Source organism: Diabrotica virgifera, chromosome 7 (genome assembly GCF_917563875.1).
Source record: "Diabrotica virgifera virgifera chromosome 7, PGI_DIABVI_V3a".
Lineage (NCBI taxonomy): Eukaryota > Metazoa > Arthropoda > Insecta > Coleoptera > Chrysomelidae > Diabrotica > Diabrotica virgifera.
Genome location: NC_065449.1, coordinates 81,392,759 through 81,411,635, shown reverse-complemented (window position 1 = coordinate 81,411,635; position 18,877 = coordinate 81,392,759). Strand labels below are relative to the sequence as shown.

The 18,877-nt window shown below is 30.0% G+C and overlaps 1 protein-coding gene across 1 annotated transcript; it reads right to left on the bottom strand.

Annotated features, from left to right (window-relative positions):
* Nucleotides 1-1,981: 1,981 nt before the first annotated feature.
* LOC126888206 (uncharacterized) lies at nt 1,982-18,574 on the bottom strand. Its single transcript, XM_050656260.1, has 2 exons — nt 18,305-18,574; nt 1,982-2,804 (listed from the first exon to the last, which is right to left on the bottom strand). The coding sequence occupies exons 1-2, from the start codon at nt 18,483-18,485 to the stop codon at nt 2,089-2,091; spliced, it is 897 nt and encodes a 298-aa protein (XP_050512217.1). The 5' UTR covers nt 18,486-18,574; the 3' UTR covers nt 1,982-2,088.
* Between the last annotated feature and the right edge of the window lie 303 nt (nt 18,575-18,877).

Sequence of the window (18,877 nt, the reverse complement as noted above, 5' to 3'; positions counted from 1 at the left end):
AACGGTGCATTTTATAAAATATACCTGTTAAACACTTGTCAAAGTACTTCGGAATACCTATCAAATGAGCCCCAGAAAAAGTTAATAGCATCAAAATTAAGCAAGTTATGATGAAAATAAGAGAACCCTTTCAATTTTTTTTAGAAAAAAATTAAAAATAAAACATACGCCATTTCCACAAAAATTAATTTTTATAGTAATCCTTAAAAAATTTCTTTATATGAGTATAAGTAATGATTAAAAAATATAAGTATATAATTTAAAAAAATCAGAATTTTTAAAATTATCGTAATTTTCATATTCTTTCGATAATAACTCCAAAATTCCTAAATATAAAAAATGCTATATAAGCAAATTTTTGGTTTTTCTGTATCAAATATTTTACCTGTGTTACTATTTCTGTAGGGCAAAAAATAACCGAAATAGAAACGTTTAAAGCTTAAGTTTTGATGTGAGAATCATGTAACCGGGGCTTTTATTTTTAAAAAAGTAAGGGGCGCAAAAGATTAAATTCAACGTGGTTTAATAGCCCTTGTAATTAACTCTCAAAGGGTTTTTAAGTGAACCTGATATCTTAAAAATTAATGGAGTTATTAAAAAAAACAATAACATGTTTTGGAAAAATCTTTAAAAGATAAATTTTGAAAAAAATTTGTAGCATACATTTTAACGGTATCAGCTTGTTCGGAGGCTCATTTGACAGATATTTTCAAGTACTTTGACAAATGTTTAACAAGTTTATGTTATAAAACGCATTATTTTCTCGTTATTTAAGCTTGAATACTTAGATTTGGGTACTCGCCGAAAAAAATATACATTCAATTACCTATAACTCACTTTTAGTTAACATTAAAAGGCTTTTCTAGTAAGCAGTTTATTTCGTTTTTTATTAGCTTTAATTTTGGTAATAATAACTTTTTTGTAAAAACTTATAGTTTTTGAGTTATTGATGAAAAGGTTAAAAACATGCATTTTCTCAGGAAAAATTAAAATCTTTGATTTTTAACAACTCAAAAAGTTTTGATTTATTCTCATAGCTTTATATAACAAATTTGGCTTAGAAGCGTTCCCTCTATCGAATTATGGGGTTATTTTTAATTAAATAATTTTCACCCCCGAGATGGGGTGACATCCACCCCCAGGGTAAAAGCGCAAGTTGGCACCATGTCACTGACTTGGCTGAGGCTCAAACCTCCATCGCAAATCCACTAAACTAGTCGATCCACTGCGCCTCAGCCATCTGGGCCGTCTAGACCGACTTATTGTGTTTTATGATTTTGTTAATTAATGTTGTTAATTGTTCTGTATTGCTGCTCCACAATATTTCAGTAATTCATTTGGTATTCCATCCTTTTACCTGCATCTTTTCTGTTCTTCAGCTTTTCGAACTTACTGTATACCTACTTATATTAACATCTTCCGTTTCTAGTATCATTTGTTCTTCCTCTGCATAGAGCTTTTTTAAATAGTCAATCCATTTATCCTGTTCTATGTGTTTTGGTTCTATTAGTTCCTTTACCTCCGTTCTTTGACCTCTTATAAAGCGCAATATTTTCTTTTCGAGACCATAAAAATCATGTTCCATTTCTTTCAAAAAACGTTCCCAGTGATCACTTTTTTATTCTTCTTACGACTGAATTTTATACGACTTTATATTTCGTTTCTTATTGTCTTATATTTATGGTATACCTCCAGGGCCGCATTTAGGTCAATCGACGCCCTAGGCAATTCTCTAGTAGCCCCTTTCAAACATATACCATTTTTGCGTATTTTTGCTTTTGCCGCCCGCTCATAATTTGCCGCCCTAGGCAACTGCCTATATTGCCCAATGGATAAAGCGGTATATAATATATACTTGTGTCTTAGTATAATATTATAAATTCTAAAGTATGATATTATTAAACGTGAAGACACAATTATGAGGAAAAGTATCCAACCAGAAGACAGAGTAGCAGTAACATTGAGATGAGAAAAATACATATTTACTTACATTTTTATTCATTAAAAATACAATACAAATTACATTAACAGCCAGTACAGAAGATGAAGGTAGATCTTCCAATTGAGAACATTGGTCCCTCTATACAATCAGCCGATGGGGTCCTCTGCATCATCAACAGATGATGTAGAGGGACCAGTACTATAACCCCTTAGAGCACTGTTATGTTGTCCACGGTAATCATTAGGTAACGATGAATTTTGTGTTGAATATCCCCTGTCACTAGAACTTGTAGGATATATATCATGTGACATCCCTTGATAATGTTTTATTATGTTAAGAATTTCTAACTTCGCATCTAATTTATGTTGATCACTAATTTTTTTAAAGTCGCCAACTAGTGATAATAAAAAAAATTTCTCTTCATCTTCAGCATTGCTGGACTTCTGCGATTTTTCTTCAAAGAGTTTGGATAATTTTTCTGGTATGATATCCTCTTTCATTGCATTATTTAATTTTCTTTTGTAATTAGATGTTTGTTTTGCTGCATTTTGACTTCTTGTTCGACATTTTTTATTTTCATTTTCGCTTTCTTCGGTCTTCATTTCAGCATACTCGCTTTCTTCTAGCATGATTTCAGGAAAATCACTATCTTCGTACATTGTCATGATTTCAGCATAATCACTTTCTTCTAAACTGTTTGTTTCGTCTGGTTTGTCTTCTGTTACGGCCTTTAAAAAGGACATCTGTTCGTAATATTGATAGGGCCGTACGGGGGCTGATGAACCACTCTTTGATTTAATTCTTTTAGCATATCTGGTGTACCCATCTCTTAATACTTTCCATTTTTTCTGGACCAACGTGACTGTAACAAAAACATATTTGGTTAGACATTTAATAAAAAAATAATTAATAAATAAAATAATAAATAATTCACGAATATAATATAGAAATAGTAGGTAATTAAATATCTCCCAGTCACGGGTCATGGAAGTCCCATGAACAATTATATAAATTATTTAAGTAATTTATTAAAAAAATGTTTTACGGGTATTTAGCAACTGGATATGTAGCCCAGTAAATGAATGGGAAATACGGCGATACCGTGTAATTTTCAGGGTCAACTCAGAATTGCATGAAAATTTGGATTTAGGTTCTACTTACCCTCCACTTCAAAGTTGAACTTGTGCTGTTTGTTGCTTTTACTTGGGGGGTGACAGTCACCCTTTCTCGGGGGTGAAAAAACACGAGTTTAAAATAAGTCCAGAAATGGATACATTGACTAATTCTAGGCAACTTTCATTCTTTATCAAGTCAATACTTTTCGAGTTATTTGCGATTGAAAACGTTTATTTTTTGACAAAAAAAACACGTTTTCACAAAAATTAAATATTTTATATCGACAAAAATATTTTTAACAAAAATGTAGCATAGAAAAATCTAAAAGAGTTGTATATTCGCGAAGTCTATAAATCCAGCAAAAGCAAAGTTATTAATTTAAACTATTTATTAACATTAGAAAACAATGAGTTGGTATACCGACTATTGTATAAACATATTTTAGATATTAAACTATAAGTGCAATTGTAAAATATAGAGTAAGTATTTCTTGTAAATTGTTAGGTATATATTAAAAGTAAAAAAAAAGAAAAAAAATAAAAAAATAAAAAAAAGGAAAAAATATACAAAAATATATAAAAAAAAATATATAAAGGAAATTAAAAAAAAATAATTAAAAATATTTAATAAAAAAAAAATATGTACATAAAAATGAATGACGAACTTGGACAGTCCATAGTAAAAAGCTTTCGAATTAAGTAGAGGGCTAAAGAAGAATGTTGCAGTTTTTGCTGTGGAACTTTGAGAACATCATTTAGAAAAAAAAATACAAAAAAAATATATTATAAAAAATTATTAAAAAAAATACAAAAATAATTATTTATTAGTAGAATTGTTTATTAGAGATTAATATTAGTATTAGTTTTAGGTTAAGATACGAAAAAATTAGTAATAAAATAAAAAATAGGAAAATTGGCGAATGGATTTAGTGTCCGCAGTCATATAAACCCAAATAAACAACAAAGCAAAGTTGTATCTCATGAAAAATACGTTTTTATTCGTCAAATCCCAAATCGATTATTTCAATGTTTAATAACCAAAAAATGAAGCACTTATCGGGAAAACCCCATTTAAACTTTTCTAAAATGTTTAAAAAAAGCTTTAATTTGATTGTTTATAAAAGTTTCTAGTATTAAAAATAAGCGAGTTACGCTCATAATAAAGTTGGCCACCTTTTTTTGGTAAAAAAAATCGTGAAAATCTCCCCGTGCTTAGCACCCCAAATGAAATTAATTGTTATCGCTTTACAAACAATTTACTTTATAAATCTATTTTTTATATGATCTGTAAGTTTCACCGGTTCAAAGTGCTTATTTTTGAAAGGGTTGCAGATGAAAGGGCTTGAACGAGTCACTAATCACGAGCGTATGCAAACTTTTAACAGTCATATCTTAACCAATTTTTGTCATACAGAAAAACAAAATGAAACTAGTATATTTATAAACAGCAAAACCCACATTTTTTTACTCTTTGAGATTTTGCGTATCACTAATACCTTTTAAGTTATTTAGAAAAATGGGAATTTCTCCGAAATTTTTAAAAAACTACTTACTATAAAACCAAATTTTTTCAAAAATAAGCACTTTAAACCGGTCAAACTTACAGATTATATAAATAATACACATGCATTTAAAGTAAATGGTGAAGCGGTAACGATTAATTTTATTTAGGGTGCTCAATAGAGGAAAATTTTCATGATTTTTTACCAAAAAAAAGGGCTAATTTTTTTCAGCGTAACTCGTGTATTTTTGATGCTAGAAACTTTTGTAAAAAATAAAAATAAAACTTTTTATTAAACACTTTAAAAAATGGTAATAAGTTTTTCCCGAAAATTGTTTAATTTTTCCGTTATTTCACCTTGAAATATTCAATTTGGAATTAGACGAATAAGAACGTATTTTTGATGAGCTAAAACTTTGCTTTTACTCGGTTTGTAGACTTTACTAATATACCATTTTTTCGTGTTTTATAAGCTACATTTTTGTTAAGAATATTTTTTCGGTCAATATTTACTTTTTGAGTTATTTGCGAAAAACCGTCTGAAAGCGTGGTTTTTATGTCGAAAAATAAACATTTTCAATTGCAAATAACTCATAAAGTATTGACTTACATAAAAAACTTTATAGAACTAAATTTACTTATAATCAGTCAATTTATCCATTTCCGGGCTTATTTTAAACACGCATTTTTTCACACACTGTCGGGGGTGACTTTCACCCCCCAAGTAAAAGCAACCAACGCCACAAATTCAACTTTGAAGTGGAGGGTAAGTAGAACCTAAATCCAAATTTTCATGCAATTCGGAGTTGCTCCTGAAAATTACACTCCAATAATGCCGTCATTTACTGGGCTAGTAGCAGTGGCGTACTGAACATGGTTCCGCGAGTTCCCGCGGGCCCGCAGGGGCCCGCTCGAACGCGATTTTGCTTCTTTTGTTTCTAATTTGATGGGGGCATTTTGAACTACGCCAGAACACAAGTACACATTAGGAAATGTAACTGCTTAATAAATTTAAATTTTTGTGTACGCACTTATAAATAAAAACGAAGAATAACCATTCATCCACAAATTTGAAAACAAAATGTATTAAGAAACACAGGGAACGCTTTTGTAAGGTAATTCTTAATAACTGAAATTAAATTCTAATAGACAATAGTGGTAAGGATAATAAGGATACAAAATATAGACACTAATTTCTTTTTAAGAAAATCTCGTCGTTTGATACAAGATATCAACCCCACCGTTATCCAAGGTTTTTTTTGAATTTTTTTTTATTTAAGCGTTTTATCTCCCTAGAGGTTTGTATGTGTATGTAATTATTTAACTTATTTATAATAGTCCAGGGTCCATCTGTTTTGAGATGGACGTTGAGAGGTGACTCAAATTTTTTTGCAGAAATTGCTTGAAAATAACTCAAATAATAATATTTGAGTTATCCTCCCTCTCAAAAAGGTCCGGAACATTGTTTAAATAATTAAAATGTCAAAAAATGAAGGAAAAATTCGATTTTTTTCTTCGTTTTTTGATTATAACTTTAAAAGTATTCATTTCCCAGAAAAGATGTACTGACATAAAAGTTGCGTAATTAGATTTCCTACAATATAGAATTAGTTAAAAGTTAAAAAAATAGTCACCCTTGTTGCCAAATAGCAATAATTGCGAAAAAACCATACAAAAACAAGTATTCGCATTTTACGTTTTTCAGCCATTTATGCTACACTTATGACCTTCATATTTCACCCAGAAAAACTTTATGATACAGTAAAACAATACTGTAAATTTCATTAAGATCGGTTCAATAGATTTTGCAAAATAAATTTTGCAATCCAGCTTTCGCAAAAACAATTCATTTTTTCAAAATGTTACAGGACTGAATATAAAGCAGAAAGCAAGTAGAATTTTTTTTAGCATATAGAAGTGTACTGTATATTTCATTTGCAATTTGCAAAATTAAAATCGATTAACTACTACGGCGTCAGGAATTTTTTAAAATAAACATTAATTATTGGTGCTACGCGCAGGACAGCGGTGTTAGATTCACACGAAGTTGATTTCCACCAAAATTTCTTCCAATCTTCATCTAATATATTATTTTCTTACTCTATATTTTGTTGTATTTTAATATTTTAATTCCACAAAAATCAAACTAATTTTATTATTGTTTGTGAAATATTGTTTAAACAATTGTATATGTTTAAATATAATAAACTTTTATTCTCAAGTTAAAATATATGAACAAAGAAAGTTTTTGCTAAAAAAAGTGTTATTTCAAAGGATAGAGTATGTGTTTTTATTTTGCAATAAACAAATTTATTTATTTATATCGAAATGTAATAAAAATTATAATGTATCAATAATTATCAAAGGTCACTGGAATGCCCAATCAGAGCAAACTCTCCGGTGTCCTGCGCGCAACACCAATAATTAATGTTTATTAAAAAAATTCCTGACGCCGTGGTGGTTAATCGATTTTAGTTTTGCAAATTGCAAATGAAAGTTGCAGCACACTTCTATAAGCAAAAAAAATTTCAACTTGCTATCTGCTTTATTTTCAGTCCTGTAACAGTTTGAAAAAATGAATTTTTTTTGCGAAAGCTGGATTGCAAAATTTATTTTGCAAAATCTATTGAACCGATCTTAATGAAATTTACAGTGTTGTTTAACTGTATCATATAGTTTTTCTGGGTGAAATTTGAAGGCCCTAAATTTAGCATAAATGGTTGAAAAACGTAAAACGCGAATACTTGTTTTGTTTTGCAACAAGGGTGACTATTTTTTAAATTTTTAACCAACTCTATATTGTAGAAAATTTAATTATACAACTTTTATGTCAATATAACTTCTCTCGGAAATGAATACTCTTAAAGTTATAATCAAAAAACGAAGAAAAAAATCGAATTTTTCCTTAATTTTTTGACATTTTGATTATTTAAACAATGTTCCGGACCTTTTTGAGAGGGAGGATAACTCAAATATTATTACTTGAGTTATTTTCAAGCAATTTCTGCAAAAAAATTTGAGTCACCTCTCAACGTCCAAATGTACTAATATTTTTACAGATGCGCCCTGGTCTATAAATGTATCATAATGCAATTTGAGAATCTATTTTGTTGATATAAATATCATTCCAAGGATCATTTTTTAAGAACTGTATTAGTTTTGCGATATTAATTAAGGTTTTTAATTATGACTGGAGATTTAGGCGTAGAAAATTTTTGAGCTTCATTATTTATAAAAAAAAAGGCTGGCGTAAAGTGATCAGTCATGTCAGTATGAAAAACGATAGGTTAATATTAACTTGGACTGTTTTAAAAAAGTTTAAGGTTTTAAAAGTTTTTTAAAAAAGTTTCTAACATCAGTAAAAAACATCAAAATTGAGTAAGTTACGATCAAAATAATGTTGGTATCTCTTTTTTATTGGTAAAAAAAAAATCGTGAAAATCACCCTCTAATTAGCATTCGAAATGAAATTAATCGTTACCGCTTAACAAATTACTTTACTTATCCATTGTTTATAAGATCTGTAAGATTCGTTGGTTCAAAGTGCTTATTTTTGAAAAGGCTGTAGTTAAATGAAGTTAAACTAGTCACTAATCACGATTGTATGCAAATTTTGAACAGACGTATCTTAACCAATTTTTGTCTTCAGGAAAACAAAAAGTCCAAAATATTTACAATAGCAATACCTATATTTTTTACAAATTGAGATTTTTGGTATCACCAATATAATTTTTATATTTTTATATTTTTATAATTTTTTTTTAAATAAGCAATTTGAACAGATAAAACTTACAGATCATATAAACAATAAGTAAATAAATAACTAAAGCAACTTCTGAAGCATTAACGATTAATTTCATTTAAGATGCTAATTAGGGGGTAATTTATACGATTTTTTTACCAAAAAAAAGGATCAACTTTATTTTAAGCGTTATATATTACATATACTTAATATTGGTGGTAGAGACTAAAAAACAGAAATAAAGCTTATTTAAAAAAATTTAAAAAGTTGACATGAGATTTTCCCGAAAAGTGCTTTATTTTTTGGTTATTTCACCTTGCAATATTCGATTTGGAATTTGACGAATAAGAACGTACTTTTCATAACCTACAACTCTGCTTCTCTTGGATCTACAGATTTCGTAGGTATATACACAATTTTTTCCACTATTTCATAAGCTATATTATAACTAAGAACATTTTTCTATAAAATACTTTTTAAGTTATTTGCGAAAACCGTCTAAAAACGTGGTTTTTTGTTGAAAAATGAACATATTTACTCGCAAATAACTCGAAAAGTATTGACATAGTGAAAAAGCTCTATAGAACTAAAATTGCTTAGAATTAGCGAGTTTATCAAATGTATGTTTTTCACCCCCGAGGAGTGAAACTCACCCCCAGGGCAAAGGCACACGTCGGCATAATATTACTTTTTTTGTTTGACGCTATGTGTATGCCAAATTTCATGTCAATACGAGCAGTTTTTTTAACCTATAGCAAAAACCGTGAGTAGGTCAATGGACTATTCGCTGGTATCGCTAACTAGCGAATTACTAATGCAACTTTCGCCGGAAATTTTTAAATTTATTATTTAATTTTTATCGCATAATATTTACAACGCAAAAAAGTAATTAAATTGTAATCAATTTTTTTTTAATTCTGCTAATCATTTTGACGTTCTATTGATGAAATATTGGTATCTTACTTCGTATACTTTCACAGTTATCGTGTAGATGGCGCTTAGATTAATAGATTAATTTATAATTACATACGGTTTATTAAAAAACCAAATTTCAGTATTTAAAACGTAGAGGAAACGTATATTTAAGAGGAAACAGTAGCGATCAACAGGTAGCGAAAAATCGTTCCAAGATTGCGGCTGTAATTTTGAATATTTTTTCGAGATATTTGGCACACGTATTCGTAATATAATAAAGAATGGCGGTACAGAGCTCAATTTGAAAAATATATTAATATGCGGAAATTACTCTGTAATTAAATATAATATTAAAAAAACGAGCATGTACCGCCATTAAGAAGAACAAAAAAATACACTTTCTTCAAATAAACTTTTTTATCCGATGCCTGGATTTTGTGTCATTTTGGAACTACTAATGAAATAAAAAATTTTAGTAGTTCCAAAATGACACAAAATCTAGGCATCGGATAAAAAAGTTTATTTGAAGAAAGTGTATTTTTTTGTTCTTCTTAATGGCGGTATAGGCTCGTTTTTTTAATATTGTATTTAATTACAGAGTAATTTCCACATATTAACATATTTTTTAAATTGGGCTCTGTACCGCCATTCTTTATTATATTACGAATACGTGTGCCAAATATCTCGAAAAAATATTTAAAATTACAGCCGCAATCTTGGAACGCGTTTTTGCTACATGTTGATCGCTACTGTTTCCTCTTAAGGTAAAAATATATACCACAGCTATGGTCAACTAATATTTTTCCCATTAATGTTTTTAATTTCAATGTTTTAAATTAATCACTTTGACATTTATGTCAAATTTCCAGAAAAAGTTCACTGACTTGTCATTACTGGCGCTCACGAACTTTTAAATATCCCCTCTACGTACGAGCTCACAGCGACTAAATTAGCTTGAGTTTTTATAAAAGTATGATATACAGTGATGAGCGCGCTAATGACCGGCAAAATAACGCAAAAGATGGAAAACATAATACATTGAGTAACAAAAAGGGATGAAACTAGAGGAGGTGGAAATTATCGTTACCCGTTGTCCTAGGTGAGCGACGGAAAACGACGCGACGCGATGCGATTCGATGCGACCAGTAATTCACGTGACGTGTGGTTTATGTAGTGTCGCTTTCCATCGCTCAACCTAGGACGCTCAACAATGTGACGATGTCAATTCATTCCTATTCTTTAGTAAGGGGAAGTATACGGCAGTGTTACTAGAAAATTCATATTTGAAATACTTAGCTTTAAAAAAATTCCATAAACGAAGAAGAAAGACAACAAATATCATATATCTATAGTGCAATTTTGGAGAGTTTCATCATTTACATTAGAAATTAAGAAATAATCCACGTTGGTTTAAAGAGTATTGTAGCTTATTACCAAGCACTTTTGATTATAATATTTATTGAAGCATAAATAAAATTGTTCGCATTCACAAGGTATTTTACAAATAAAATTCTTTGTTATTTCTTGTTCATTGTTAGGTTTAGTTTTAGATAAAATAGATCTCAATGTGTTTGTTGTTTTGAATGTTGTTGAAATGTTGAATTAAGATGTGATATAAATGAGTCAGATTAAATTAAATTATATCATCTACAAAAATAAATTTTGTCTACCAGTAGTACACGGCTGAAAAATTGGTTGCCGTATTATATAAAATTATAATTTAGATTTATATTTAACTATATATAATATAATAATAAAACTATAAATATATAATATGTTATAACATATTTAACACAATATAACTTTATAAAATAAAACACAATATAAAATATAAATAAATTCCAATAAACACAGCAAATACGCTAATGTCACTGTCATTGAAAATGATTGTCAAAATTGATAATAAACAAGTAGACAAGGCGAAAACGGCGGGTTCTATGGAGAAAATATCCCCATGAGATTTTTTGGCATAATCACATTCGTGAGACACCCCAGAAAAAGGTTCAAGAAGTCGCCCACGCGAAAAGTGGTTCAAATTTTTTTAAGTTTTTTTAAATAAATTTCAAAAATCAATATTTTTGGTCCGGACAACTCTTTTTGGACCATTCTGGACAAAAAAGGTCTCTTGTGATTTTTCTCTAAAGTTGATCGTTTTCGAGTTATAGGCAATTTAAAATTTGAAAAACGCGAAAATAGCCATTTTTAAGACTTAATAGCTCGGTTAAAAATGATTATTATGAAAGTCTGAAAGTGACTAAATCGAAGTTTAAAGCCCCCCTACATGATCCTGAACAAATTTGTGTCATGAATTTATTACTAAGCTGTTATTTTCAATTATTAACAATGAGTGGTAAGATCGTATTGACGGCCGCCTAACACGTGCATGGCGCTCATTATTATTGCTTAAAAATAACAGCTTAGTAATCAAATGACAAAAATTTCTTCAGGATCTTGCAGGGGGGGCTTTAAACTTTGATTTAGTCACTTTCTGACTTTCGTAATAAAAACGTTTAACCAAGTTATTAAGCCTTGAAAATTGCCATTTTTCGTTTTTTTTTTCAATTTTTAATTGCTTATAACTCGAAAACCATCAACTCTAGAGAAAAATTATATCAGGTCTTTTTTGTCCAGAATGGTCCAAAAAACCTAAAAAAATTGTCCGGGCCAAAAAATATTGATTTTTGCAATTTGATTGAAAAAAAATTTGCACGACTTTCTTGAACCTTATTCTGGGATGTCTCACAAATGTGATTATGCAAAAGAATCTCATGGGAATATTTTTTCCAACGAACCCGCCGTTTTCGCCTTGTCTAAAGATATAAAAGTAAAAAATATACTGACCTATTGTTACAGTTAAAAATTCTTTAAAAGTTTTTCCTAAGTTAATTATTGATATAAATTACAATAATTATTGTATAAAATAAACAAGTTTAATAATTTCATTTATTAAAAGTGGCATTGACAACTTGAACCTAACTTCAGCCCGTGAGTAATGAACTGTTACTCACGGGTAAAGTAATGAGTGTTATTTTATTATCTATTCAAAAATAGTGAATAACGAGCATGTTATTAAACGGTAGTAGATAAACGCTTTTGTATACATGGTAGATTGTATTTCCAGAAACCGGCGAAAATCGAAAGAATAGTTTAGCAACAATTAAATTTACTCCAGGGAAATAAGGCAAAAATATACCATGTTCGGGACACTTGAACAGCCAGGTTGCAAATGGATTTTTTGGGTACTATATACCTAATACATTATACATACAAAAATGCCCCTCACAGTTCGGACGAGAAATTTAGTTATTAACAAATAAGTGTCAAAAATGACAGTTTATTCGTTTAAATCGCTACGGGTAAAAATATGGTAATTAAATATCTTATTTATACTGTTATTCTCGTAGTAGATGAGCCAAGGTTTAAAATGGAAGTTTTTGAATTTCGGTTCGATCATTTGTTGCTTTAGAAATTGCAAAATAAGACTAAAATTTCGAAAATAAAAAAATTGCTATAACTTTTGCGAAAATGACCTTAAGACTTTCATATTGCACGAAAAGTTGAGACAAACAGTCCATGTAATGCACAAAAAATTTTAAGACGATTCGTAAATTAGTTTAAATTTTATTCAATTTGTTTATCCCAATGAGCTTTTTTTTCGCAATAATATTGTTCAGAAAATAGTAATGTAATAGCAATTCTGTGAAACCCACATGAAAGAAGAAAAGTCATTATTCCAAAGTATTTAAAAAAAATTATCAGAAAGTCATTTTTATCATTCCGAAAACATTTTACTAAAGTAGGGTCATTTTTAGTTCATAAACAATTTGAATAACTTTGTTAATATTGACTGTAGATTAAAACTGCTTTGGGATTTGAAAAGCAGGTATTTTTATACGAATTTTTAACGAAACACTTTTTGCCTAGGTTAATTACAGTAAAAGTTAGCCACTTTTTTTATTTAATTGACAGATACTTTGTTGACAACAATTAAGCAACCCAACTAGCACCATTTCGAAGCTAAAGGTATATAGTTTATATGTGAAAGTTTGAGTAAACTTTAAGCTTCAACAGAGTTGTTAATAAAGCTTTAAAAATAACGTTCTAACGAAATCGATTTGTGGTCGGTAGAAATGAAGTATTAAAATCCGTGCACTCAAAAAATGAAACTGATTCTTCAAACATATGCTGCGATTAATATCTCCAGAGCTTGTTGATGGATTTTGATCATAATTTTTTTAAATTGTATGTACTCGTAGTCTTGTAGAGTACGTTATGTACGTAAACCCCCACCTAACATTTAAAATGTTAGGGGGAGTTCCCCTTATCACTCAGGGATATGAAAAGTAGGTTACGACCGATTCTAAGACCTACCAAATATACATATATAATTTCATAAAAATCGGTCAAGCGGTCTCGGAGGAGTATGACAACTAACACTGTGACAGGAGAATTTTATAGATTTAAATTTATAGATGGGTATTAACAAATAGGGGTTGGTGATGGAAAAGTGTAAATTAAGGGTTGTATGTATTTTTTAATCCTACGTCATATAAAATTAAGATAGACAATTTTGTCAAAAAAAAATAAAAAAAAATGTCAGGGGGCAACCCCCCTTATAACTTATGGATATGAAAAATAGATTAAAACCTATTCTCAGTTCCATAAGATACACTTGTAAAATTTCATAAAAATCGGCCAAGCCGTTTCGGAGTAGTATGGTAAATAACACTGTTACAGGAGAATTTTATGTATATTCAAGTAACTGTGAATTAAATAATAAAAGTGGCTAACTTTGACCGTATTTAACATAGGCGAAAAGTTTTTTTTTTTTTGAAAATTTGTGTAAAAATACCAGCTTTTGAAATTACAAGGTAAATTTACTCTACAGTCAATATTAACAAAGCTATTCAAAATTGTTTTCAAGCCAAAAATGACTCTACTTTAGTAAAATGTTTTCGTAGTGACAAAAATTACTTTTTAATGATTTTCTTCAATAATTTGAAAACAAGACTATTGTTCTTTCATGTGGTTTTCACAGAAATTCTATATATTTATTATTTTCTGAACAATAACATTACAAAAAAAAGCTATTTGGGATAAACAAATTGAATAAAATTTAAACTAATTGACGAATCGTCTTATAATTTTTTGTGCAGTATATGGACTCTTTGACTCAACTTTTTGTGAAATATAAAAGTCGTAAGGTCACTTTCACGAAAGTTATAGCAAATTTTTTATTTTCGAAATTTTAGTTTTATTTTGCAATTTTCGAAGCAACAAATGATCGGATCAAAATTAAAAAACTGCCGTTTTAAGCATTGGCTCATCTACTAAAAGAAGAATACTATAAATAAGATATTTAATTATCATATTTTTACCTGTAGCGATTTAAACGAAAAAACTGCAATTTTTGACCCTTATTTGTTAATAACTAAAATTCTCGTCCGAACTGTGACGGGCATTTTTGTATGTATAATGTATTAGGTATATAGTACCCAAAAAACCCATTTGCAACCTGGCTGCTCAAGTGTCCCGACAAAAACCTTATTTCCCTGGAGTAATTGTTAATTAAGAATTTACAGTCATACATAATAATTGTAATACACCAGAATAGCTATGATTTTCATATAAAATGGCACTATACCTATCTATAGTATATTGTGCAACAAGTGCAGAAAGGTACTAATTTCTCACGAGTTTGAAAAGTTGCGGTACGAGCGCAAGCGAGTGCCGCAATTCAAACGAGTGAGAAATTAATTTTCTGCACGTGTTTCACACTATACTTTTTCTACAAGCACAGTTTTTCCTAAAAATAAAAATCACAATTTCCAAACGACGATTAATTATAATAGGTACCTATGTGATAAATTTTAAACTGTATTTAATTAATACCTACTAATCAATTTAAATTCCTTATACCTAAATAAATTGCACAGAAATCAGTTAAAAAATTAATGCACTGCCTTAATTTGTTTAAATTTAAACAATTATTACACATTATTGACATTATATTTATGCAGTCACGGATTTACACAAAACCTACTTCATTCGACGTCTCTTGCACAGGTTGCTAAATCCTTATTGGTTATTTGATAATTATAAAATGTTTAATAAGAATAAAATTGTAAAATAAAACAGTTGTAACATCCATAATTTAGTTTCTATGCTATAGTTAAATATAATAATTGTCTTATAGGTTATATATTTGTCTAAAGTTTAACCACGGATGTAAACAGAATATAACGTTACTCAGAATGCGGTAGTCCACGGATGTAAACAGAATATAACGTTACTCAGAATGCGGTAGTCCACGGATGTAAACAGAATATAACGTTACTCAGAATGAGGTAGTCAACTGTGCAGAAAAGAACTTTTTCTACAACCCCTATTCAAAGTGCACTTTTCTGCACGGTTTTATGTTAGTAAACTTGATATTTTCTCACAGTATAAGATATTTGACATTAGTGTGCAGAAAAGTGATGTTTCTGTGCCGCAAAGTGACGTTTCTGTGCCGCAAAGTTCTTTTCTGCACAGTTGACTACCTCATTCTGAGTAACGTTATATTCTGTTTACATCCGTGGACTACCGCATTCTGAGTAACGTTATATTCTGTTTACATCCGTGGTTAAACTTTAGACAAATATATAACCTATAAGACAATTATTATATTTAACTATAGCATAGAAACTAAATTATGGATGTTACAACTGTTTTATTTTACAATTTTATTCTTATTAAACATTTTATAATTATCAAATAACCAATAAGGATTTAGCAACCTGTGCAAGAGACGTCGAATGAAGTAAGTTTTGTGTCAATAATGTGTAATAATTGTTTAAATTTAAACAAATTAAGGCAGTGCATTAATTTTTTAACTGATTTCTGTGCAATTTATTTAGGTATAAGGAATTTAAATTGATTAGTAGGTATTAATTAAATACAGTTTAAAATTTATCACATAGGTACCTATTATAATTAATCGTCGTTTGGAAATTGTGATTTTTATTTTTAGGAAAAACTGTGCTTGTAGAAAAAGTATAGTGTGAAACACGTGCAGAAAGGTAATTTCTCACTCGTTTGAATTGCGGTACTCGCTTGCGCTCGTACCGCAACTTTTCAAACTCGTGAGAAATTAGTACCTTTCTGCACTTGTTGCACAATATACTATTGCGGCACAGAAACGTCACTTTGCGGCACAGAAACGTCACTTTTCTGCACACTAATGTCAAATATCTTACAAGTTTGCTAACATAAAACCGTGCAGAAAGTGCACTTTGAATAGTGGTTGTAGAAAAACGTACTTTACAGAATTGAAATTAGTCTATTTGAGCGGCATCAGAAAAGTTTTAATACATAGTATAAATAATTTTTTGGCTTATAAACAAATAGAATACCTCGGTAACTATTAGATTAATTTCAATTATGAAAACGGTATTGGAAACGATTCTGCAAGACTCTTCTTTTAAAAGAAAAAGAGTAGGGGAGACCGGGGCTAGTTGTCACAATGCCGATTTTTACCTTATTTGGGAAGTTAACACGCTGTGTCATCTACACTCGAAAGGTCTTATCCATCACCAATTCCACACAAAATATTTCAGAGATCGGCCAGTAATTATTTCTCTTATTTGTGTAAATGTGTTTTGGCGTTTCTCATATGTAAAATTTTTAGTATTCAGTCATCTCGTTCTGTGAGTGAATTTGTAAAAACAAGGTAAGAAAAATATATTTTAAAGGGTACTGTCAATCTTGTAGACTACAATATAGGATATAGGCATATTTTAATATATTTATTCATTTGAATATTTTTGATTTGACATTCAGTTACGGGAGCTTATGTGATGCTAGTTGTCACAAATTATACGGGGCAAGATGTCACTGTGACAACTTGCCCCGCAGCATTAAATATGTTGAAATGATTTTAGAACGTATTAAAATCAAGCTAGATCGGTGCAGAATATACAGGGTAAATCATTTGTGGATTTGTCAAAAGTAAACGTATTTGTGAAAAAGCGATTTAATACCTACAGGATTAAAATGATTGTTATAGTGTTGCCGTTCTGAGACTATCATCCCGTTTTTTGCTTAGAATGAATGTTTTTACCAACATTTGCGGTCAAAATATAATAAAAAGTTTCCACCCCCGAGATGGGGTGGCAACCACCCCCATGGTAAAAGCGCATTTCGACATCATATTTATAGATTTCGATCCTTGGAATATCCACTACTTATTCTCAAATTTTCAAGCTAATCGATCCATTCTGTAAAAATTGCGAAGTTTTGTCCTATTTTAAGCTTCATTACTTGGACTAAATATCAAAAATGGTTTAGTTTTGTTAGAATAAATTAATTTGTTTATAACAGAATAAAGCTACATATTTTTCCTATGTTGCAAACAAAAAAACTATTTATAACATTAAATCATTCCGGAGGCCACTCAAATAGTAAATTTCAATTCTGTAGAAAATCAAAAATTCTTTTAAAATCATAGTTATTCTGGTGTATCATAATTATTCTGGTTGTCTAATTGTTATTAAACTATTAATTTGTTCAATTTTTGTCGGCTTCTGGAAATTTAATCTACTACACAAAGCGTTTACTCTATAAAGTTATTTAATTATTGATAAATTATTATATTCATAAAATTTTAGTTAAAACTAAAAGATTTTGTTGAGAAAACCCGGATTTTCCGAGGAAAATTTTAGTCGAAGGAAATCGGGAAAAATATCTCTATGCAAAATTAAATTACGATGAATTTTAATTCGAGTGTTTTTGTTTAAAGTTAAAATTTTCGGAGTTACAGAGCAATAATTGAAAAAAGATTTCGGAGCGCTAATTCGATAAATAAACAAAATAGCACACTTTCTGAAATTGCAAACCTCCCTGGTTACGCCACTGTTGCCAGATGTGAGGATCGCTTGGTAAAAAGAGATAGATAGACCACCGAACACCGATCGACTGCCCGAGCGTTTTACTATTTTCATATAGCCGTTCAAAAATGGTTCAAAATATACGAGGTAAATACGAGGAGGATATTGGGAAGGACTTTTGACTAGCACTGTATGTATAAATTGACTGACTTTTTTACTTACCGATTTTATTTTGTTCTTGAACAGTTAGTTCATCATAGTTTTCAACTATTTGGCTGCAAATAATTTCCCATGCACTGTTTCTGTTTGTTTTATTGCTGTAATCCGGAAGTTTATAGTTCCAAATAATATCTTGTGATTTCATTGCATTTATCAGAGCATCATTATCACACACGCCTTCCATTTTCGACTAGTCGATAACAGAAATGAACAATGAACGCAGACTGCATGCAGAAGTTCCGTTGAAGCGGTCTGCGGTTGCGGTCGTGACTGCTCGGCAGTGATCGAGCTCGAGCTGTCGTGTCGTCGTGTGTGTGTATTGCAGCTGGCTGGCAGCGTGGCAGCGAAAATATTATAGTTCACCGCGCGGTCGATCTCACCTGCTTGAAGAGGTCTGTGTAATAGGCCGGGGCATTTAGGACGAAAATAAATCGATTTTTAAACACAGCACCTATCGACTTGCAACTTTTTGCATTGTTTTCAAGATGACATCAAGAAAACAGTTTGCAATACAAAAATGGGTGGAAATACATAATTGCAATTTAATGAGCATTATATGCGTCCATGACAACATGT

Excerpts from the sequence above, each read along its gene's own strand:
- LOC126888206 (XM_050656260.1), bottom strand. The coding sequence starts at position 18,485 with ATGGAAGGCGTGTGTGATAATGATGCTCTGATAAATGCAATGAAATCA. Across the intron at positions 2,805-18,304 it reads TCAAGAACAAAATAAAATCG|TCACGTTGGTCCAGAAAAAA; the intron begins GTAAGTAAAAAA and ends TTTTTGTTACAG.